The sequence below is a fragment of the Buteo buteo genome, chromosome 18, assembly GCF_964188355.1.
Source record: "Buteo buteo chromosome 18, bButBut1.hap1.1, whole genome shotgun sequence".
Lineage (NCBI taxonomy): Eukaryota > Metazoa > Chordata > Aves > Accipitriformes > Accipitridae > Buteo > Buteo buteo.
In genome coordinates this window covers 1,178,719-1,202,863 of record NC_134188.1, presented here as the reverse complement: position 1 = coordinate 1,202,863, position 24,145 = coordinate 1,178,719, and the positions used below count along the sequence as shown (strand labels likewise).

The window sequence follows — 24,145 nt, the reverse complement described above, 5'->3', positions numbered from 1 at the left end:
TTTTGCACTGGAATAAAACCAGAACTTTTCAATTGTTACAGTGAAACAAAATTACAGCTGAAAAGGAAAGACTTGCCAGTCAAGCACATGGTTAGGACCCTGGCCTAAGATACGAGAAGCCCAAGTTCTTTTTTCTGCTTTCCCTAATTCAGAGCAGCTTTTCATTCTGCATAATGCCTTATTAAGTGGTGCAGAAACCTGCACCTGGATTTCAATTAATGAGTGGGACAGCCATAGTACCTTCTGCGTGGTTCTCTGGCAATTCCTCCAGGAAAAGAAGAGTGAAGGAGGAGGGGTATGGCATGCTACATGCTCTATTCCACTGGACACTTACAAGTTATTTTTTTCCCCTCTATCTAGTCCTCTTGTATTCCTAAAAATTAGTTGAACAGGTCCAACAAATTCAAAAGTTACCAGGACAAACAATGGAGAATAAGCCAGCAGGACTGCATAGAGAGTGCTATTCTTAAGAATACACACTAAAAACTAAACAGGTTCCAGCTGCTACTCTGACACAAAAATGAGGGGAAAAAAAAAAAGTTTTATATTATTAAAAAACCCAAATGGGAGCACCTCTTGTTGTTTGCCACCCACTTCTTTCATTCAAGACCGCATGATCTCCAGAGCTTGCACACACCATGTTAAGGCACTTAAGGGAATGCAATTAGAGAATGCACTTTTTTGCAGCATATGATGGACCAAGTGAAAACAGGACTAAAGTAACAGCTGCTGTGCAAGAAAATATTTCTTTTTATACTTCCAGCAATGCTACAGAGTCACCTCTTTTGTTCTTTTGCAATACAAAAAAAATACAAATGTATTTTATGTTCCTGGTAAAAGTTCTCCCAGCCTACTCTTCGGTTACACTTTTGTTCTTGACATCATAATCACACAGGTAAGTTTGTCCATGGAATCCAGAGGCTGGATTCTGGGTTTGCAGAGGGCCCTTCTAGTCTTTTATTCAAGACAGCTGCTGAACAACTAGAACTCTGATCCACAAACAGCTTCTGAACTCACTGCTGATCTTAAGCTGAATTTAGCTGCAAATGAAGACTGCAAACCAAATACCATGCAAAACCTTTAGGGACCAACAATTTAACTGGTAGCATCTCTGGGTGATAAGACATGCCTTTAAAGCTAATAATTTCAAACCTCACTTGAAAAATGAGAAGATGCTCAGCTTATTATGTAATATAGCCTTTGGCTCATGGAAATTCAAATTCATACCTTGTACTTCTCAGAAAAGTGCTCTAGGTCAAGGTTAATGGTGGATCTGGTGTGGATTCTTTGGTTCTTTTGGTGAAGATGAACCACTGTGTGACTAAGAACACAAGGCTACTAGTCCCAAAAAGGAAGCTCTAAGGGGCTGCATGACTGTCAGCCAGTGAAACTGTGCACTTACTTCACAGAGAGGAGTTCTTGGGTTATGTTCATCACTCCCAGGACTATTTATTCATGTCATACTAAGGATTCATTAAAGTACATTAACAATTTTGGAGGCAGAACAGAATTCTTGATGTCTTAAGACTGAATTCAAGGGTGAAATTCTGGTCTTAATAATAAATCCCATACAGCTGCTTTTCACAGCTTCATTCTACTGTTTTAGATGCCACTAAGCCCAAAGAGAAATCCCAACTTCTCAAAGATTGTTCTGCAATTTTCTTTTATACCTATTGCACTACACAACTGTCTCTTTCCAATGTTGTAAAGGCAGTCTTTCCTTTTCAGTCTAAGGACAGCTAGGTGATGAAATAGTCTACATATTTCAAACAGAGCAATACTACCTAACCAGTTGGTGATTCCTTTATCAAAAAGTCAGACACATGGGGAGAAACAGGAAGCCAAGGATGGACACATCCTAAAAAATGTACTTTTGCATTAAAAGATAAAGTCCTGTTCCAATTCCCCCCCTTCATGTACCAAGACCTTCAAAGATGAAAAGAAATGTGAATGCACTGAAGAAAGTTTATCTATATTCAGTACCTGACCACACAATGAAGCATTTTTACTGGGCTCAAATTTATCAGCTACATGGTCTCCATGTAGTAGCAACATTTCCAGGATACACTGGCTGCACGGCTAACAAATAACTGCGAATGGTATATTCTGTACTACAAGCACACAAGTACCATGCCAAAGATCTATCCTAATTTCTGATAATGATGGTGGTTTTGGATTTGGGTTTTTTTGGTGAGGGTGCCAGCATACACGCACTAGTATTTACAAGCAGTCTTTCCAGTGAACCACTCCAACACTACCTGATAAACCAGAAGAAAAGATTAAAAGATCTACCAGGGACTGAACATTACCAGTGTAACTTCTTTTGAACTTTTGTAACTATTTTAGTAGTTGTGTATATATTTTAGAATCATTCCAAGCATTAAACATCAGTATAAACAAAGCTTACTCTTGAGAACATTCAACATGATGAGCATATCCAATGATGCTGAAAAAATTAGTCCAGCAATGCGTCTGTTGCAATACAAGTTCCATGCCTGTGCTTTGTCAACTACTGCCTGCCAAGACATCAGAAAACCAGATGCAAGATAAGAGCGTGCTCCTATGCATCACTGTTTATTCCACAAGAGCCACACACAAAACAGTACTGTCTGTGTGATCAAAACAAAAATTTTATTATGAGTAATATGGAAAAATTACAGTTTCCCATGAATTCAGATACTATTCAAACAGTTTGCTGCTAATTATCCCTAACTTATTTTAAACAGGTTTCAAGATCTGCAGATCAAGCTCTTGCACTGGAAGGGAATCAATAAAAATGAACTCAGCGGTTGCCTTCCAGTCCAGCCCCAGTACTGGTTACTAGCTACCAATTCTGTCAGGGATTAGAAGCTCTTCTTGTAAGATGTTCTCAACTAGGAAAATCAAATCCACAAATTGGAACACTAACTGACACCAGTTCAAAGTGCCTGAAATCTAGAACACATCCTTTACGTGTGATGGAGCACACACTACACTTATGACAAGCTTTTCCTTTTTTGTTAGCTTCCATTCTTTTACAAATATTGATTATTTAATTGTAAAATCTGTACAGAAGAATCAAATAATGGAAGTATTTGAGTATTAGTACACAGCAGGAAATGGAAACAAACCTTTGCTATTGAGTCCTTCTCCAGATGAGCTCTAGAACCACAGGAAATAGCCATCTGGTTCTGCACAGGAATACAAATTAAAGAGATATTATTTAAGCTAACACTTTCTGAATCAGTGGAATCTTTTGCTGAGAACTGTATAACTTCAAAGCAGTGTAGCTTCTGCTTCCTGTAGCTGCACTTTTCCTACTGCTAGATTCTGAGGCTAAAATCAGTCTTTTCTACAACTAACAGATCATCTAAAGGGTCTTACTTTTGCACATGGCGCATACAAATTGCTGCAATTTATTCAGGTCTGGTTTAGCTTACACTGTTCCTCTGAGATATGCATACCAAAAATGTGTTAAACAGCACAGATAAGCATTCAGCATTCCTAGGTACTTAATGTTATAATGTATGTTTTCCCTAAACATTGCACTATGGAAGGGAGAACAGAATAAAGTACTTGTTGCACTGATGTACCTTCAAACAAATAAAATGCCATGGTATCAGCCAAAGAATAAAATCTCAAATTAAATCAAAAGATGTGATCAAAACAAAAGGTTTAAAATTATTCTCACGCTATGGTATCAGCCAAAAATAAAATCTCAAATTAAATCAAAAGACGTGATCAAAACAAAAGGTTTAAAATTATTCTCATGCCACTACTTCTCACACGAAATCTCTCAGATCTACTATATTTGAAAGTGCAGGACTGATGCTGGAGAACCAGCAGCTGCTGCTGCCCTGGTAGCAGAGAGCATCAGGGAAACACCGCTGCCCGGCAGCTCCCGCACTTGTGGTCCTGCACTTGCAGACCGCGACCCTTCACGCAGGCGCATCCCTCGCAGGTTCCGCTGGAAGCCTGCACATCACTTCTGGCACTTCAGGAAACTAGCTACAAGTACCTCACTCATCTGCATATAAGTGGAAAATAAACCTCAGTTCTTTCAAGTCAAGCACCCAAAAGAGAATGACTATCCAGGGAGGAGCTCTCGTCCCACAGGTTTTTGAATTTTTATTTACAATAAAAGTTCTTACAAATACTGTCATTAAACTAACAACACTAACAAAAGAGAATATCTGTAAAATAGGGTGAAATTCAGATGCATCCTTAAAGGTATATAGGATGACATCAGATAAAAAGAAAATACGAAACAGTTAACACAGAAAAAATTGTTTTTTAACCGAGTAGGCAACACATGGTGTTTATATAGAGTAGAACAAATTCAAAGGAAGAACGGTAAATAGAACACTATGTACTGCATTGAAATAGGCACAGTGAATGCAAAGGAGGTAAGGACTCTGTGGACGCTACCTTCTGACAGCCCATTCTTACAGCTTCTAAGCTTACACCTAGGTCTTCAGGCTTACACCTGGATCTTCAACCAGATCTCAAAAACCTCAAGTTGAAGCGAATTATAAAAATCAATCTATATGCACGTGTGTTAAACTAAAACTATGAGAATTCATACTCACAGGCCATGGCTGAAGATTTTTTAGACCTTCTTCTACTTTTTCAATATCTTCAAATTTTGTAGCTCCATCTGCATCAGCCATAAGAATTTTTTTCCCCCGAGAACTAAAGACACCCTGCAAACAAAATAGTCAATAAAAATCAACACCTTTGAAATCAGTATTTGTCTTAAGCTAGCTGCAAGACACTCCAAAAACCTAATAGTAACTAGAACAGCGGTATCTCAAAGATTCAACACAACAGGTGAGTCAATATTCTGCTACTAACAACAATTTATGAATTTATATTGTAGTAACAGCTAGAGACTTCACACACTGAGTAGTGTCCCACAGTGACAGACAATGCATGAACACAAAAGGCTAACAATCCCTCTCCAGAGAAGCTTGCAAATGAAAAGCTTTACAACCCCAAAATCCAGAGAGACAAGCTGCTACAGTCAGCTACACGGGGAGCACAAAGAAGCAGTGATTAGGAGCTGCCACTGCACTGGGTAGCTTTTCTTTGTCATTTGAGCTATGGAAAGGAGGATGCAGTGCTATTTTTTTCCTAACACTGTTTCAAGAGAATTCAAGAGATAAATTAGTTTTGAGAAATAAGTCTCAAGTCACAGTATCACTGCAAAACATTTGTGATGCACAGGTCTCACAACTTGTTTTGCCCTATTCTTGGTCAGACATCTTTGACAATTTTTGAAGGGGTCCAGACATAAGAACAATTAGCAGTGGGTTTTCCAAAAGTACTGTCGTAACCAAGCATGTGTGACTTCGGAAAAACCTGTCAAGAAGTAGTAGTATATACATCCAATCTACACTCTGCTGTGTAAAAATATATCACACAGAGAATCACTCTCCTTCTCTTGGAATAACTTTAAAATAATATCTCTTACAAAAGTTCCACACATTCTAATTTAATGTTCTCTCCAATTGCTATGGTTACTCATGTTTCATAAGAAAAATTAAATTGACATACTAAAGATAGGGTCTATAATGCAGATAAAGACAGTCCCTGATAACTTTTAAGTGATACCATCCTTTTTCATAAAAGTAAGGTGTCCTTCACCTTAGGAAAAAATGTTCCTTCTAAATGTGTAACAGCTATTTTATTTTTAGAACAAAATGATTTTATGATAATATCTATGTGAAAATTAATATGCGAAAGCATAAATTGTGCTGGTTCTACTATCAAATGCGGGTGATAGCAGTGGGCTTCAGTTAACACAAATTTTGCTGGATGAGAGTGTTTGTTCATTAGCCATTTTCAAAACCACTACTATGACCTAGAAAGCAATGTTTGCAAATTTAGCTGTATTTTCTCTACAAAAGCTTCACTTTAATCTGTAAAGATTTTTTTTTTTGGTTGGTTGTTTTTTTTAAATGCAAGCCTATTTCTAAGTGGAACGAACACGAACATGAAATTCAAGTCTAACTTTTCTTCTTTTGAATTCTCATATAAAAAAAATTATTATTGATCTTCCTCGTAAGAAAATACTGTTTCCAAGATCTAAAATAAGCTTATTTTGAAGAGAGTTTTTGCCTTAATTTATAGAACCTGTACTCAGTTTTCTGATAATCATTTTGTTACTGTACTGAATTCAAAATGTCAACCAGCACAGCTCTATCTTCTGCATATTTGGGCACAGGTAGTTCAGACAGAGGAGATGAAAGTGTCAATTACCATCCTGACTGCTCCTCCTTTCCCTCGATTTTTTACCAAAGAAAGCACTCGCACTTTGTCGCTTCCATATTTCTTGCAGTACTTCATTGCAACCTGATAGACACACAAAAAACCAGCATAAAACAAAAACAGGAATCAAGGTAGAAGTTTACAATTGCTCACCCTTTTTTAAAAAAAAAATTAATAGCACAGAGCTATAACCACTTCAGTCGGCACAAATACATTGCCAGCGTTTGCCGGAGTCTGTTTGGGAAAATAAAAACCAGTTCACAGTCAACAGAAGAAGACTGAAGAAGCTAGTCATGTTCAATAAGAACAGGATATTCCCCCAAGCAATTCTAAACCCCATTCACCCAAGTCCAAAAAACTCAATACTAACGTAATGTATACCATACTACTACAGACCTTTCATACCAACACCAATAGTTAATCAAAGAAAAATAATTTTCTACTACTGCTACCTATTTCTCACTTGTCTAGCTGCTATCTGTGGTTTTAACCAAAAATTCACAGTGATCTAAAATCCTATTCACACTGCAGGGATGTGCACATTTTGTTCCATGTTGTGGGGAAGAGAAAGCATGAGTTTTCTCCTCTTAATTTTTAGTAAAGGTTGTCTCAAGTCCTTGTAAGTGCAGAGGCCCATGGCCATAGTGTGCTCAATTAGAAATTATACTAGAAGGAATGCAAAGCAGTCAAAAAATATATATGAGCAATCCTTAATGGACAAGCTTAAGGGAAGTAAATGAAAAAAGCAGCATTCATTTTAGTAGCCAACTCAAACATCTTCCAAGCAGTAGTAAAAAAACCCTCAAGTTGGCCAGCCTTCCTTTCCAGGGACATACATCAAAGTTGAAGCAGAAGAATGCAGAACTATTTTGAAAATACTGCTACTGGCATGGGGATTTTTAAATCAACAATGCCATGAACGGCACGGGAAAGAGCTAGACAACGTATCAGCTGTTCTCTCAATCCCAGTACAGATCAGCTATTTTAAAAGGCTTTTTAGCTTCCTCAAGTTCATATTCACATCACTATGCACATGTAGAACATTTTGTATGAAATTTCTTGAAGTTAAGATTAGAATTTTTAGAATCTCAGCTACAGGAAAATGGCTGCCACAGCCGCCAATTGAGAACACTAGTATTTGCAAAAGAATTATATGCGTATGCATGCGTGTATGTGACATCCGCAACGAATACAGGACAATGACAGAAAGTATTCAGAAACATGAATTGTAATTGTCAACTACTTCGAGTACCAAAATATAAATGCAAAACATTGTTATATACCACTAACACAGTACAAAAATCCACACCTCTGATTACTTGGCAAGACACTTCTTTTTCTTACCTTTGTAGTTTGATCTTTACTACCATCATCAACAACTATTACTTCATAAGTGAATGAAGGATGTCGTTTCTTGAAAATAAAAACAGAAATAATGCATTTCATTCCATTTCTTAAGTAGGTAGTAGGTCTTTCAAACATCAGCATTCTTTTCTCCCTAGCAGTTTTTAACTCATTCATGGCTGCCAACAGACACCAATATGATGTAGTAAATTTGTTAAGATAGCACAATTAAAGAACTTTGCTATATTTGATGCGTGTTCCATTACATTGGCTTGTCATAGTTTTCCTCAGCTACCATCTAGAGCCGAAAAATCAATTTAGTTGTAAAAGATGAAAGCTCAAAACAACATCACTGTTAGGAAAACCCAAATGAAACAAAATCTGCAAACCTTCACGATGGTCTTCTTACTCAGAGAACAAATCCTAATGAAGGACAGACCACAGAATCATAGAATCAATCATAGAACAGGGTTTGGGTTGGAAGGGACCTTAAAGATCATCTAGTTCCCACCCCCCTGCCATGGGCAGGGACACCTTCCACCAGACCAGGTTGCTCAAAGCCCCATCCAGCCTGGCCTTGAACACTTCCAAACAGAGGGCATCCACAATTTCCCTAGGCAACCTGTTCCAGTGCCTCACCACCCTCACAGTGAAGAACTTCTTCCTTACATCTAATCTAAATCTACCCTCTTTCAGTTTAAAGCCATTACCCCTTGTCCCGTCACTACATGCCCTTGTAAAAAGTCCCTCTCCGGCTTGCTTGTGGACCCCCTTTGGGTACTGGAAGGCTGCTGTAAGGTGCCCCCGGAGCCTTCTCTCCTCCAAGCTGAACAACCCCAACTCTCTCAGCCTGTCTTCACAGGAGAGGTGCTGCAGCTCTCTGAGCATCACATGCTTAAGAAACTTGTTGGAACAAACCAGGATTTAGTTTAGAAAGCTAAATACATGGTGAATCCTTAACCTCTGTCTTGGAGAGATATTATGCATACAGTGATATTTCATCATATAGTAGTATATTAAAATTTTGTTTAATTTAAAAATACCTTCCGGCATTCAATCCAAAAATAACTGGTAAGAGACAGAAGCATTACTTCTAAGTAGCTAAGTAATACTGTTTTAGTGTACACCAAAATACAAAGTGAATAGATCACTGACTTTTTATACGTAGTACATAGAAAAATAAAATTTTGAATGCAAAATGAAAATACCTGTCTTTTTTCTAGGTAATTCAAAGCTTCATCCATCATAAGGGGCACTAGAAAAAAGGTGGAGGAGGTCAAGTTAGTAGATTACAAGAAGCAAAGCACCCACACAAGCAAGCTGAAAACAACCACAAAGCAAAGTTGAGCAATTGTCTCTTTCATACACCACCACCTTCAGTAAACAAGCTTAGCACCTGCAACTCTAAGTCCTGTCCTTTCTGAATGCAAAAAAGAACACTGAAGAAAATCACACATGTTAAGATGGGATAAAAACATTTCTTCTGAAGATAAAAACCAACTTTCCATTTTAAAATACGTAATTCTCTACACAATATTAAAGGAAAAAAAATAATAATTCTCCATGACTGACCCTGCAAACCAGTACTGACTTTATCGATTTAAGCAAGCTGACAGAGAAGGCAACAAAAGACTTTCCTAACACTAGTCAGTAACATCCCTCCTCTTACTAAAGCTGCTGGCCATGATGCTTCAGCCAACAAACAGGCACTACCTTTGCAGCTGATTTATCTGCAGGTTAGAAAGACATTCAACCTTATGGTTGTCTTTGCAGTATACGTTCATTCCTGAGCACATCTCAGGTGATTATTCTATCTCCAGAGAGAGAGACAACTAAATGAAAATCACATAAAGCATACTAAGACCTTGCTTACTGAAAACAGGTGTATGAAAACCAGGACTGAGGAATGCATTGGACTTGAGAAAGGGCCATACCTGCCTTGTGCCCAGATGCACTTTATTTGTCAACAGCTCTCTTAATGGAATCCTAAACAGCTTAGTATTTTCACTCACCAAGAAAAGGAATGACAGTGTACGCTACCACATCAACCCCAAGTACAGCTTTAGAGCGTGATACTTCTATTGCATCTGAAAGCCTTCACTTTTTAGTATCAGGTACTAAAGGCCATACTCTATATACCATATACATGGCCAAGTCAAACAGAAACCCGTGCGATCATCCTTTTTTTCTGCTTGCCTGAAGCGGCTGCTGTTGTTTACAGAGTGGGAAGCTCTCAAATCAATTTTAAAAGTCTTTTTCTACTTCTTGCCTTACAGCATTTACAGGGGCAACGAGCAGCCATTTTGCAGGACTTCATTAAAATAAAGAGGATTCTTACAAGTGCCCCATGCTATTTTTAGCAGCAGAAATCAAGTTACACAGTGTCTTAATTTTGAAATTCAATGTACTTGGACTGTTTTCTGGAAACTGTGTCCAAAATCAGATACATAATTTGGCCTGCCAGAATCTACTGCTAACATAAACTGACCTCCGCATTATTAGAGTAACAACAGATAGATTTTCTTCTTTTTCTCAAGACAAGAAAAATCTTACACCGGTCTTCCTCATTGTATGAAGGCACAACAACAGAGAGTTCCCTTGTAGGGGGATCGTGTATACTTGGTACGGGTTCTTTCCTGCCTTCAGTGTTTACGAAGAATTTCTCTTCTTCATGTCGGTGAAGGGTTGGCATTTTTCTGGCAGTTACATGAGCGATCATGCAGATCTGTGATGAAAAAGAAAAAGCAGTGAGAAAAATCGTTGAGCGTTCTATTAAAGGTTTACCTAGCTGTTGAATGCGCTATAAGGGGCCACCGACTGGTATTTCGGAAACGAGGTGGGCCAACGGTGCAGCACTTCATCCGCTGACCAAACCGCACAGGACCCAAACCTCCTTGTTCCGTTCGATGACTCCATTTCACCTCCTCCGACCAAGTCAGCATCATCGTCTTGCCGCTGTTTTCCACCGCAAAGTGCGGAGAAGTCTCCGAAGCTCCGTCCGAGCCCACTGCCCCTTCCCCAAGTCTTCCGACCACACAAGCCAGCGCGGCCTCCGACCCGCGGAGAGCCACCGAGACCAGCGGCACGGCTCGCGACCTGTCACAGCCACACGTGCTTTGCAAAACCGAGGTTCTGACCGTTTTTACGGGTGGCTACAACAACTCCGCAGGGCCTGGTGGTTTTTTTTTGGAGCACCTTTTACTTGGGAGCACCGCACGGGCGGTACTGTTGGCGGGCAGCGCGATTCCCCCTCCCAGGTGCGGGACTTCTCAAAACTCGCCGGGGGCTTCGGCCGCTCCGAGGCGTACAGGGCTGCCGCGCTCTTGCCCGCATATTTTACCAGACGGGGACGAAACGCTCCGTTTCCACCTCGCCGCCAGGCCGTTTCACGCACGAACACCCCCCTCCCGCCTCGCGAAGACGCGTTCCCCTCACAAGCCCGGTTCCCGCTGCAGGCCCTGGGCCGCGCCACCGCCGTCCCTCACAGCCGGGGCAGCGACGGGACGGGGCGGCCCCGCGCTACCGCCCCGCAGACCCCCCCCTCCCGCTCCCGCGGCGCGGCTCTCACCAGGAGAAGGAGGAGGGCGGCCAGCGCGGCCGCGGCTTCGGGCAGGGGCAGCGGCAGCGCCATGGAGGGAGGGCAGCGGCCGCCGCCACAGCGAAGCCGCCGCCTTCGCCGTCTCGACCGCGGCGCAGGCTTCCGGGCGGGCGGGGCGGGAGGCGGCGGCACATCCGGGACGGCGGCGGTGCCGCCATGGCGACGGCTTTCAAGTAAGCGACGGGCCTGCCGGCCCTGGAGGCCCCGCTCGCTCCTCGCCCCGCTGTGGCGGGCGTTCCCCCCCGCTCCCCCGACGGGGCCCTCTTCCCCGCCGCCGCGGCCGTGCGGTCGGGGGGGGGGAGGCCCCAGCGCGGCGTCGTTTTCGTGACGGCGCCGGTTCCCGCGGCTGAGGTAACGCCGGCCGCGGGCGGGGAGCGGGGAGCGTCCCGCGGAGCTTCTCCTCAGCACAGGCCGCCCCGGGGCCGTGGCGTTGGGCAGCGGGGGCTCCGGCCTCGGGGTACCGCGGTAGGGGGGAGAGGTGGGCGGGCGAAGGGGCGTCCGGCGGGGTGCTGAGGGGGCCGGAGCCCCGAGATGGAGGAGGGCGGGCTGCGTTGGTTCAGTCTGACGAAGTCATGGCGAAGCGCAGGGAGCGGTGAGGCCTTCGGCTGCCTCGTGGCGTGTGGAGAAGGCAGGGGCGGGTGGGCGCGGCGACGGGTGGAAACGCGACTCCGGATGGGTGCTGGGGAGGGGGCGGGTGGGAGGTGGGTCGTGGGGAAGGGTGGTCAGCCAGGGAGGCTGCGGTGCCTCCGTCCCCGCGGGGGGACGAGGCCCTGAGCGATGGATCCACTCCGTGGGGACCTGGTCTGGGCGAGGGACTGGGCCCGGCGCTCCCCGGGGATCCGGCCGGCCGGGACCGTGCCGGGTTCCTGCGGCACTAGACGTGGACGAGGGCGGCCTTCTCCCTCCAAGGACAGAGGCACAGGCAGGACGAGTTTAGTGAAGCGTTACGAGGAGCTTAAAACTGGGGAATTCAGTGGCTTCCCGTTTATAGCTGCTCCTTGTACAATCACAGAATGGTTTGGGTTGGAAGGGACCTTAAGGATCATCTAGTTCCACCCCCCTGCCGTGGGCAGGGACACCTTCCACTAGACCAGGTTGCTCCAAGCCCCGTCCAACCTGGCCTTGAACGCTGCCAGGGATGGGGCAGCCACAACCTCTCTGGGCAACCTGTTCCAGTCTCCTTGCTTCTTCCAGGTTTAGGGCTTAAATGTGGGAAACAAGGTTTACCAAGTGCTCTTGCATGAATTGGAAGAGAACAGGCCATGTGTTGGGGTTAAAAACCAGTAGTACGGGACCAACCTATGGGGAACCAACAGGGGTTAATTGATGCTTGCCGTCGTGAGTTGCAGTACCTGTCTATGTTAGTTGGCATTTAGAAAACTTGACTTTTCCAGTTATCCTTTTTTTTCCAGAAGTGCTTACTTTTAACAAAATTGAGAAGGCTTTGTTCAAATATCAGTGACGCTTTTATGCGTGTTTTTTACTTTAATGTTCTGTGCTTAAAATACTAATACACAAATGCTGTTAGTAATATGTAATTAATAATAAGTGTTAATTATTTCTCAGCTGAAGCACTGCATGAAGCATATTTCTTGATTTTGTAATTTCTTAAAGTTTCTAAGAAAAACTAACATTTCAAGACTGTAAAATTGTTTTAAACCATTTTATACATCTGAATACAGTCCTTAAACTAACAAATATTTCAGATGCTCTAATAAAATTACCCGTGCTGCATTTCTTCAGAAAGATTCTACACCCTTGTCTCAATAAACATTCCTTTTGAATTAAAACAAGTAGTCAAGGTTGTTGAGGTGAAAGCTAGTAGTTTGTGTTTGGTGTATGTGCAGGCAGGTTCTCTGTAAGAAAGAAGCATTTTGGAAGTGGATATAGGAAAACATCTTTTTGTTAGATCAGTTTCGAGTTTCCTCATCTTCCTGTAACCATTTTGCCGGTCATCTTGATTCTCAAATTATTTGTTGTTGTAGGTTCAGGCTTGCTTATCTTTTTTTGCTCTCTCTTCCCTACTTGGGAGCTTGCATGTGAACTTCTCTTTCTGTTTGTTTTAGAACGGTGGAACCATTGGAGTATTACAGAAGATTTTTGGTGAGTAAAACACAATATGCATGTATAAATTGCTCGTAATCAAATTTTTCTTGCTTGCTTCTGCTTTTCTAACTTGTCTGTATGAAAATCTGAAACTAGAAGGGAGAAAACACCTCACTGAGCAGGGGAAAAATGGTCATGCTCTTCAGAACATGTTTTTCCATCTGTCTGTGGCATTGATGCTGCAGCAGGTTGTGTCCCTGTTCAACTTGATGGATAAACACTTCTGTTGGCCTCGAAAGGAATGCTAGTTAAGTTTGACCAAGATGGTGATGCAGGTTTGTCTAGTACAAAATTGTCAGACCAAGCTCTTAGATGCTACTAAAAATGACTAACAGAATATTGCTGCTAACCATGCTTACCGTAAGAAGCATGAAGTGAAGGAAAACCGCTGACTTTTTGGTATATTAAATTAGTCTATCCATTACTAAAGTAGTATTGACTTAGAAATAGTCCAGTGTTACTGCAGTCAGTTTTGGTTCTTGTAATTGAACCAAAAGTCTTTGCTTTTGAGAAGCCTGAAATTGTGATGACTAATAATTCAGATCTAACGTGATGGTGAATTGGTGCAATTTCTAACTTAAGGTTCAGGTATTGTACAGCTTCTGACTGACAGTATTTGAACATTGGGGTTTTTATTGGGGGGGCGGTATTTTTTTTTTTTTTTTCTCTACTTCACTCTAATTTTAAGAGCTCCACTAGGTGGGGGAGGGGAATTGCCTACAAAATTAAACAGTGCAGACAGGTAGAAGCTCTTATTTTAAAGTATCGTTGAGTATTCATTCTTGGATGATATTCTGAATCTAGCCTGTAGTACTTACACTGAGACAATCAATCTATTGTTATATTTATTTTCTAAATAAATTATAATAAATTTATTTTTTTTTCTTGCGGACCTACAACCACAAACTACGTATCAGCTGATGAAAAACTTGCTAGAATGTGATCGAGTTTTCCCTAGCATTTTTGTAATTGCATATTTCTGCTAAGAAGAGAATACTATTTTATATGAACTCGTATAGCATAAATATTGATGTCTTGTGTAATGAAAAATGTTTTCTGATTTGAACTTTGTAATTTTTTTTTTTTTTTTTTTTTTAGAAAGAGAACTGTCGACCTGATGGAAGGGAGTTAGGTGAATTCCGGGCAACCACTGTCAACATAGGCAAGTGTTTATTTGGAATAATAATAATGGGGAAGATATTATTAGTGTCAGATTATAGTAGTTAGTGACACTAATGACTTGCTAATCAGTTTTCATGGTGCTTGCATTCTGAAACAAGAAAGAGGAGGAATTTTTATTTATGGTTTCAAAAAAGCATTAAAGAGAATGCATAGTACAGTAATACATTTGAGCATTGTTACTCAGTTCTGCTCCTGGGCTGATATGTACAGCACAATTTAGGTGGTCGTGGAAGCTTGTCTCTTTCTAAGATCAGCAGCATATGTTATAGATGCTGAAGGCAGTGTCTGGGCATATACTGATGTCCTTGGTTTCAGCTGGGATCGAGTTAATTGTCTTCCTAGTAGCTGGTATAGTAGTGTTACGGTTTGGGTTCAGTATGAGAAGAATGTTGATAACATACTGATGTTTTTCAGTTGTTGCAAAGTAATGTTTAGACTAAGTCAAGCATTTCTCAGCTTCTCATGCCCAGCCAGCAAGAAGGCTGGAGGGGCACAAGGAGTTGGGAGGGGACACAGCCAGGACAGCTGACCCAAACTGGCCAAAGGGGTATTCCACGTGATGTCATGCCCAGTATATAAACTGTGGATTGCTGCTCAGGAATTAACTGGGCATCAGTCGGCGAGTGGTGAGCAGTTGTGCTGCGCATCGCTTATTTGTATATTCCCATTCTTTTTTTTTTTTTTTATTATTATTATTATTATTGTAATTTTATTATTGTTACTATTATCATTATTAGTTTCTTCCTTTCTGTCCTATTAAACTGTTCTCACCTCAACCCCTGAGTTTTACCTTTTTACTTCCAATTCTCTCCCCCATCCCGCTGGGTGGGGAGGGAGTGAGCGAGCGGCTGCGTGGTGCTTGGTTGCTGTCTGGGGTTAAACCATAGCAACTGACCAGTGCAAAATTGATGCCCTAGCATCTAGAAAGAGGTGGTGACTCCTGGCTTCTGTTTTATTCTAAGCTTGATGAGCAATTGTCTCAAGCAGAGGCAAGATGCTTCTTATGCAGTGAGCAGCAGCACCTTACCTGCCTTTCTTACAGCTTGTAATTTCTGAAAGTAAAATACAGGTTTGTGTACCACCACGGAATAGTTGCTGATTATTGCTCAAACTTGACACTGCAGGTCTCTTCCATTTTACAATGCTGCCTTCCATGAGGTCTTGCTGTAAGTCAGCCAGAAGGTGGGCTTACAGTAACCATCTATGGTTTCTGGTTTAAAAAAGTACACCAGAGATCAAAGCTGGGTCCAGTCCTTCTCAATATCTTCATTAATGATCTGGAATGATGGGGCAGAGTGTCCCCTCTGAAAGGTTACAGATGACAGCAAACTGGGAGGAGTGGCTGATATGCCAAAGGGTCATGCTGCCATCCAGAGGGACCTCAGAAATGAGGAGAAACGGGCCGACAGAAACCTCATGAAGTTGAACAAGAAGCACAAAGTCCTGCACCTGGGGAGGAACAACCCCATGAACTGATATATGCTGGAGGCTGCCCAGCTGGAATGCAGCTTGGTAGAGAGGGACCTGGGGGTCCTGGTGGACACAAGGTTGACCATGAGCCAGAGAAGTGCCCCTGCTGCAAAGAAGGCCAATGTTATCCTGGGCTGCATTAGGCAAAGTATTGCCAGCAAGTCAAGAGAGGTGATCCTTCTCCTTTATTCAACACTGGTGAGGTCACACCTGGAGTGCTGGGTCCAGTTCTGGGCTTCCCAGTACAAGAGAGAAGTGGACATACTGGAAGGAGTCCGACAAAGGGCCATGAAGGTGATGAAGAGACTGGATCGCCTCTCCTGTGAGGAAGGGCTGAGAGAGCTGGGACTGTTCAGCTTGGAGAAGGGAAGGCTGAGGGGGGATCTTATCAATGTATTTAAATACCTCAAGGGAGGGTGTAAAGAAGATGGAGCCAGGCTCTATTTGGTGGTTCCTGGTGACAGGACGCGAGGCAATGGGCACAAACTGAAACGCAGGAGGTTTCGTCTGAACATCAGGAAACACTTTTTCCCTGTGAGGGTGACCAAGCGCTGGAACAGGTTTCCCAGAGACATTGTGGAGTCTCCATTCTTGGGAGATGCTCAAAAGCCGTTTGGATACAGTCCTGGGCAACTGGCTCTAGGTGGCCCTGCTTGAGCAGGGGGATCAGATAAGCTGCCTCCAGCAGTCCCTTCCAGCCTGAACCGTTCTGGGTGGTTCTGTCTGATTGACTGTTTAATGGAGAGATTCTGTTCCCACCCTGGATTCACCAAGACTTTGCTAGCTTGTGTTTAGTATAAAATGATGGAAAGTAAACAGTTTTTGAAGGTGGATGTTACTTAAGGCCCTTTGAATGGAAAAATAGATTTTATTGAACAGCACTTTCTCTCTTCAGGTTCAATTACAACTGCAGATGGTTCTGCCCTGGTGAAGTTAGGAAATACTACAGTGATTTGTGGAGTTAAAGCGGTATGGTTGGTTTTTATTTTAACTTAGCTGTTAGCTGAACTTGGGCATTCGTGTTTAGAATTAATCTCCTGCGGATTTACAATAATATGCCAGACACAATTACAGTCTTTCACCTGAGTTACTTTCAGATGTGAAAGTTAATATATACTTTGTCTAATCCTGCCTATGTAGTCTGAGAACATGTATTTTTGTGGTGTGTATTGTGTATGGGGAAAGATACATACAAAAATAAAGTCTTTGTTATTTCTAGGTAAAAGCTGTATAATTGAAGAGTTGCTCAATATTGATCAATAAGTGCATTGGTAATTAGTTGGCTGGATTATTAAGTGCCTTGTAGCCTCAGCTTGACTGCTGGCCTGCCATGGAACAATTCACGTCCCTGTATTGTGTTTTCCCATAGGAAAAATACAGACAGGGACCAATTAAAAATGGCTCTTGTAAATCTCATTGTAATGATAACTGGGAAGAAAATGACCATTCGTAGATAGAATAGCTGGAACGTCTTTTGGTACAAAATTCAGCTCTTCATTTTTGTCTTTTTTCTCTAGGAACTTGCTGCACCCGCAGTAGATGCTGCTAACAAGGGATATATTGGTAAGCTTTTCTGTACGGATGTTACTCCAATCTTGTATTGCTTCAGCTAAAAGGCTGTAATGATGGGACAGATTGAGTGTGTTGTGAAGACTTCTTAAAAGAATGACTTTGGGTAAAATCGTATCCCTTTCCTTCAAATCAGTTTCCAAATTGACATGTAGGAAGTGGTGCTTCAGAAATTTCAGAATGCCCCCTGCTCTGCTTGTGAGTTTTCCATGTAAAGCTACCTTCTTATTGCTGATTCCAGGCCAGGCTGAAAACAAGCGTGCAGCAGAGGGAAGTATGTATGTTAAGAGGGGGAAGGTAGTTCATCTATAAAAGATTGTGGCATGCAAGATTGTGCAAAGGCACATTAACTTTTGTCTTGAAGTCCCAGTAGGCAAAAAATTTAACTCTTAAAAACAGTGAAATCAACCCCGTTTATTTCTCGGAGAACTGTAGAAGTCTCAGGGGTACATCCTTGCTCCGGTTTGGAGTTTCTTTTGAAATAAAATAATTCTGTGGGACTGAGAGCTTAGACTAAATCCCCCTTTTATAAGGCATCTCCAAAATACGTTGTTTTCAGTGAACTTGATTATGCTTAGAGTTTTTTCACAAATGTTTATGCATGTTTTTGCTTCAAGTCTAAAGCATCAGGTTTTTAATGGTTGATGAAAAGCAGATAGCATACCAGTAAAGTCAGGGAGTGAGATGAAAACACTGTCGTTTCTTGATCTACTTAAGAATGCTTAACACTTAAAGAAGACTTTGGGATGTGGGGGTGTCATGATATTCATAGTAGGATTACAAACAGAAAATGGTAGTTAGGAGTATGTGCTTCTCCATGGAATATATAGTTTCTGAGTACAGGGTAATACAAGTTCTTTAATGCAAACTAATGCGTAACTTTATATTTGGGGGGAGAAGTAGGAAGGCTTGGTTGTAAAATTCTTGTCTTGCCTCTCATTTGAGGTACATAAAATGATATTAAGACTGTGTATTGTCTTATTTCTACTTTTGATATCCCATTGCCTGCTTTCTTTAGTTTTATGACTAATGATTCTTGCTACCTAGTTCCAAATGTAGAACTGCCATCCCTCTGTTCAACGAGGTTCCGTTCTGGACCACCTGGTGAAGAGGCTCAAGCAGCAAGCCAGTTCATTGCAGATGTGATTGAAAAGTAAGAATCATCTTAATGCATTTAAAACACAGACAGCGCTGCAAGACAGTTTTCTATTTCCTGGTTTACTCTCTCATTTTATTTTAGTTCACAGATAATAGCGAAAGAAGATCTGTGTGTTGCAAACGGCAAGGTAAGTTGTATCTCAAACTGAAGATGGACATGCTAACAAGATCACAGTGTTGAGACGTTAAAGAAGGTATTTGGGGCTATACATTGTTTTGTTGTTGTTTTTGCTTTTTAGTCTTCATAGCTTAAGTTTACATCTGAAATGTAAAAAATGTATGATAGAAATCAGTATCTTTGTTCATGTGCCGAGCGTTTTCTTAGATATTGCGCCATTTGCTTACCTGCTGAAATATCTCACACATCCAAACCTTTTTTGATAGCTTGCTTGGGTGTTATACTGTGATATCATATGTCTGGACTACGATGGAAACATTTTGGATGCCAGTGCCTTTGCTTTGTTAGCAGCATTAAAAAATGGTAAGTCTTCCCTAGAGCAAGAGACGTGCTCTGATTAGTGTTGCTTGGAGAAATATGTTAGTTTTGAATTATAATGAATAGGTAGCTGGTTCACAATTCCCTAAGATTGCTTTTTTCCTGTCATTTGAATGCTGAATTACTAAAACGCAAATATGAAGTGGCAATGATGGTATGGATGCCATAGATGTGTAACACCTGGGGAGTGGGATCTTTTTGTATGCATATTATTGCTCTCTTATAAGACTCATAGCTCTTCTGCCATGTGTTCTTCTGTGTCAGAGATCTGAACCTTTCGGCAGTGGTTGTAAATTACTTCAATGCCTAGATCAGGGTCTTACCTTGTTAATGTATTTTGTGTAGGCAGAATAAGTTGTTGGGGGGCTTTGCGTATTTGTCACAAGAGAATATTCCTAGCTTAATGCATTATAGTTTGAAAAAACTGTTTTCATGCATGCAAGATACGGATTGATTATTCACAGGTGTGTGGGTTATAAATGCACATAGGAGGTGGTAAGGGAAGCTTACAGCAGTGCCTGCTTTTCTAACTGTGAATTGCTTGCCTTTGAATTCCTATAGCTACTTTGCTCTTGATTTTCCTGTCTCCAACACTGTATGGGTTGTCAGAGCAAGAGTTATCTGAAGATCAGGTTGCACTGTTTCTGTGGATATATAAAATTCATGAGATGAGACCACATTCCTGTTTTTTGTATGTCCAGTAGGCTTTTGGTGGAAAAAATACTTTTTGTTAAATATGACTCTAAAGTGTTGTAATTGTATGGCATTTTGGAAGCCGAAAATGGTTCTGTGTAAGGAAGAACGTTACCTTGAGGAGAAAAATTAAATACTTCCTTGGACGGGTAGTTCTAAGCTAAATACTTTCCTCAAATTCAAGAATGTTTTTGTACAGAACACCAGTAATACAGCCAAAACTCTCTTCTGACTGATTTTCAGTGGCTTGAAAGATCAGCTTAAATATTTCAGTAGTCTTGGACATCTCTAGGCCTACTAAAAGCTGCAATGTATAATATTATACCATTGTCGTTTTTTCATCTCTTCAGTACAGTTGCCATCAGTCACTATAAATGAAGAAACTGGTTTATCAGAAGTTAATTTAAAGCAGAAGAATCCTTTGATTATCAGAAAGCATCCGGTTGCCACGTCATTTGCTATATTTGATGAGTAAGTTTGTAACTGTTTTGTACTTATGAAAACAACTGTGTCTGTAAAAGAAGTGGAGGACAGAGGATGCTACCAGTGATGTTTCTGCGCTTCCTCTGCACTGCCACTAGTGAAGAGCACGCAGTCTCAGGCAGTGCTGCTGCACTCGATCTCAAACCCGGGGCCTCTCCTGTGGAACTGACCTGTAGTTCTGTGGTACGAATGAGCACGCAGAACAAAACAAAGTCTGTCCAACTTCTTCCTGTGACTTAAAGCAGAACTGGTTCCCAACCTAAAAAACATGCTTGAAAGTATGGGAATAGGTATTTTATGCTTTTGCAGCATCTTTGGGACAAAAGAATGTTACCAATGCAATTAATGTTTCAGAAGCCTAGGTAAATAAGAGATAGAAAAGATGGTAATTTTTGAGTAGCTTATACCAAGGATTTAGTCAACACAGGAAGAAAGAAGTAATGGTCTAGTTAGTTAGAACAACAGAACCTCTGGATAGCTGAAAACATAATTACCCAAGATGAAGTATAACCAGCACTCTTAAGTGATTGTTCATGAAGGTAAAGAATCTGATTATGAGAACTCAGAATAATCACATCTGATAACTTGACTCCTCACCTGAAATTGTTTACTGGCTCTTCATTAGTCCAAGCACGTTAAGTATGTGTTCTGCTGCTGTTCGTAAGAAATGCAGTTATTTACGGTGGGATCCATTTGAAAAGTAGAAAATGACAAATAAGATGCTGCTTGCTGTGCCATGGATCTGATTTAAGATTTAGGTGTATTTAGAGACATCAGGGGTTTATGGCACATTAATCTGTATTCGCAGAGATGATTACTAGGCCCCTTCATTCAAACATGAGATGGAGTGGGGGAACACTAAACTCAAATGTTGACCAAGTGATTACCAAAATGAATCAAAGCAGAAAGTTATCAGTACTTTAGAGTGCTTCTGTTAATTGCTTTAATACCAGTTCTTGTGGGTCTGAAGTTTGATGTAGACTGAGAGGGTTTGGACAGCACGGTGGTTAGACAGTTGTCAGTAGGATATTATTTGCACACAAATCACCCATACTTACCAATACACAAAAAAATTGCCTTTGGAAGAGAGCTTTCAGTCTGTTGGGCTTTTTTCCCTTTGCTGAAACCAACTCTTGCATCAAACAAGTTACTTAAGTTTCCCTTTAGTTCCTAAAACTAAATATTGAGGGGGTGTGTGTGCCTGTGTTGTGTGGTTCGGGTTTTGGGTTTTTTTTTGTAGTTCTGGTTTATTAGTTTTTCTACAGCTGTTGACACAGCCCTCTAAATAATATGCTTTAAATGGCTTCCAGAGACATTTTTCTTCTGCGCAAGAGCCCTCCTTGAATAAATAAAACTTCTGGGTTGCTGGGTGAGGAACACTGGTGCAGAGCGCTGTGCAGCTCCTCAGCTGGCTCCCGTGGAGCCAACCTGTACATAAATCATAAGTCTGATGCATCAAACGCTCCATGTGGTGTCATGCAAAGGGCTGATGCTGCACAGTGGATGTGGGTAGAATTAATAAAGCAGTTATTTTTGAGTAGTGTAGCTAAGGACTTAGGTTTTCATTATGCATTTGCTATTAAATGGCAATCTGAAACTATTGGTGAAGCTTTAAATTACCCAGAAAACCTTCAATTATGCATTGTACGAATTCAAATTGAAAAAGCCTGTTACCCTTCCATCTATTTTATATTGGCTCCTATAGTCTTGCTACTGACTTCCCCCTCAACTTGTCATAAACATCACTTAGCATAGGTGTACTCCAGCTGCTAAATTGAGTTTGATGACATCAATACTAAATTTTAGTTTACCTGTGTAAACTGAGGCTTCATGAAAGCTTCAGCTGAAGTCTTTCCTGTCATACCTGCACTTTAGCTAAATGTTCGTAATGGTAGTGATTTTTTAATTATTATTTTTTAAAGAAACTAAGGCTGAACAGCGATTTAAGTTCAAGTTTTTCTTGTGCAAAGTTGGCTTGTAGTTTAGATCCTTTTTTTTTCCATTGGTTCGCTCTAACTTACTAAATTGTTCAAAAATAACACTATTTAATCTCTTTTAATGACATGTATCATGTGATCTATGACAGCTTATTTTGGCTGCCTTAAGGAACCTAGTAAATCCATATTTGAACAACTCCCAGTCTGAGTGGTGTTAGTGAGTTCTCTGACAACAACCTGAGAACTCCTTTGGTTAATTTACCATTGGAAATGAGTTTTGCCTTGAGGTCTGGTAGAGATTAGCATAGCCTACACCTAAAAACAATGCCGGTGTCTTTGCGTAACTACCAAATAAGTGACTGCATACTGCAAATGGCAGTTTAATGGCATTTTCCTGCAATACACGGGTGTCACAAATCTATGAAACTTGGGCATAAAGCTGTATTTTTAACAGCTAGTGTTTTAACAGACATATGCACTTGAATATGTGGAATGTCCCCCCCCTCCTTTTTTTTTTTTTTTTAAATTGCTGCATTTTGGTAAGAAGACAGATAAGCCTGAGCACTAAATCCACCTGCAACTATTTTGTAAGACTACAATATGAGTTAGTAAGTTATGTGTATTTTGCAGTAATGTTAATGGAGCAATGTATACTAATATGTCTGTGTATGTTTTTCTTTCACAAGCACATTACTCATTGTTGATCCAACTGCTGAAGAAGAAGACTTAGCAACTGGAACAGTAACTATTGTAACTGACGATGAAGGCAGACTATGTTCTGTCCATAAACCAGGTACTTCCATGTTTATTACACAGGAACCTATAGAGATGATAATCTTTTCTTAACCTTCTTTGTAAAATGTGGGTGCTTTGTGGTAACAGACCGTCTGCTTAAGTACTTATTAAGTTACTTGCTCTTGAAATTAATTTTCAAAAATGTGGCATGACTGAGTGCAAAAAGAAATCCCAGCTTGACCTACATACAGCAAAGGGTGGATTTTCAGCACCTCTCCTTTGTTTCTGTTTTCTTTGCCTGAGGCTGGAGTTGGGGAAGCTGTAAGCTCCCCAGCTGAAAGTAAATTGTTGGTCATAAGAATTGCTACATTACTTAATGCTCTCATTTGGAAAACGCATTTAGAGATACGTAACTGAAGTCTAAGTAGAAAATCAAATTGTTCCCTTTAATTTTTAGGTGGAAGTCCTCTTACAGGAGCCAAGCTTCAGGACTGTATCACCAGAGCAGTTACAAGACACAAAGAAGTAAAGAAGCTGATAGACAAAGTAATAAAAAGTATAAAGCCCAAGTGAACAAAAGGAGAGATCTTTTCAAAAATGGATTCGTAAAAATTGTATTTGTTACAGTGTTCACAAGCCTTTTATACTAAATAAACAAATACCAATACTACATTTACAAAGCTCATTTTTTCTAAAATGTTTTTCACCCTTATACTATGTACAATGCTGCTGAGTGGTAAAAAATACAAGATAAAACATTCTGTTAAAAAAATTTAACTTAAGGAAACCAGACCCTAGCTGCTTTACAGACAAAATCACTAAGTTCTGTAGGGTTGGCTTCCAGAACCAGTTCATTTATTTCAGTGTAATGTCAAAGGTTCATTTTCCCCACCAGTAATATAAAACACTGATTTGATGTTAAGCTTTCTCCTTTTTAATCTGAAAAAAAAATAAATCAATTTTGTAGGTGGTGGGAGGCAAGTCTCAGGAGTTTGGAGGGGCTGGTGTGCCTCTTTTTCTTTTACTTTTTGAGTGGCTGCCTGAATGCTGTTGATGACGCAGGTGAGCTGCTTGTGCTGCTGCTGCTGCCGCCATAGCCATTTGATGCTGCAAGAATCGCAACTG

At 41.0% G+C, this 24,145-nt stretch overlaps 3 protein-coding genes across 18 annotated transcripts in view; 1 reads left to right on the top strand and 2 right to left on the bottom strand.

The window, feature by feature from the left end:
* Positions 1–11,291, bottom strand: part of ALG5 (ALG5 dolichyl-phosphate beta-glucosyltransferase) — a 23,766-nt gene extending 12,475 nt beyond the window's left edge. Inside the window, exons 1-7 of one of the 2 annotated variants that reach the window (XM_075050544.1) lie at positions 11,162–11,291; positions 10,147–10,318; positions 8,802–8,848; positions 7,594–7,662; positions 6,241–6,333; positions 4,569–4,682; positions 3,111–3,170 (exon numbers count right to left, since the gene is read on the bottom strand). In XM_075050544.1, the coding sequence (XP_074906645.1) occupies positions 3,111–3,170; positions 4,569–4,682; positions 6,241–6,333; positions 7,594–7,662; positions 8,802–8,848; positions 10,147–10,318; positions 11,162–11,224 (618 nt within the window). In that variant the 5' untranslated portion in view covers positions 11,225–11,291. The remainder of the gene's footprint in view (positions 1–3,110; positions 3,171–4,568; positions 4,683–6,240; positions 6,334–7,593; positions 7,663–8,801; positions 8,849–10,146; positions 10,319–11,161) is intronic. The other variant, XM_075050545.1, reaches the window with a different exon arrangement.
* On the top strand, positions 11,245–23,692 carry EXOSC8 (exosome component 8). Its single transcript, XM_075050546.1, has 11 exons — positions 11,245–11,364; positions 13,258–13,294; positions 14,396–14,459; positions 16,845–16,918; positions 17,467–17,512; positions 18,566–18,671; positions 18,759–18,804; positions 19,061–19,157; positions 20,216–20,336; positions 22,972–23,078; positions 23,478–23,692. The coding sequence occupies exons 1-11, from the start codon at positions 11,348–11,350 to the stop codon at positions 23,591–23,593; spliced, it is 831 nt and encodes a 276-aa protein (XP_074906647.1). The 5' UTR covers positions 11,245–11,347; the 3' UTR covers positions 23,594–23,692.
* Positions 23,619–24,145, bottom strand: part of SUPT20H (SPT20 homolog, SAGA complex component) — a 36,693-nt gene continuing 36,166 nt past the window's right edge. For 12 of the 15 annotated variants that reach the window (XM_075050527.1, XM_075050534.1, XM_075050538.1 and 9 more), the window contains one exon: positions 23,619–24,145. In XM_075050527.1, the coding sequence (XP_074906628.1) occupies positions 24,042–24,145 (104 nt within the window). In that variant the 3' untranslated portion in view covers positions 23,619–24,041. The other 3 variants (XM_075050531.1, XM_075050535.1, XM_075050540.1) reach the window with 1 other exon arrangement.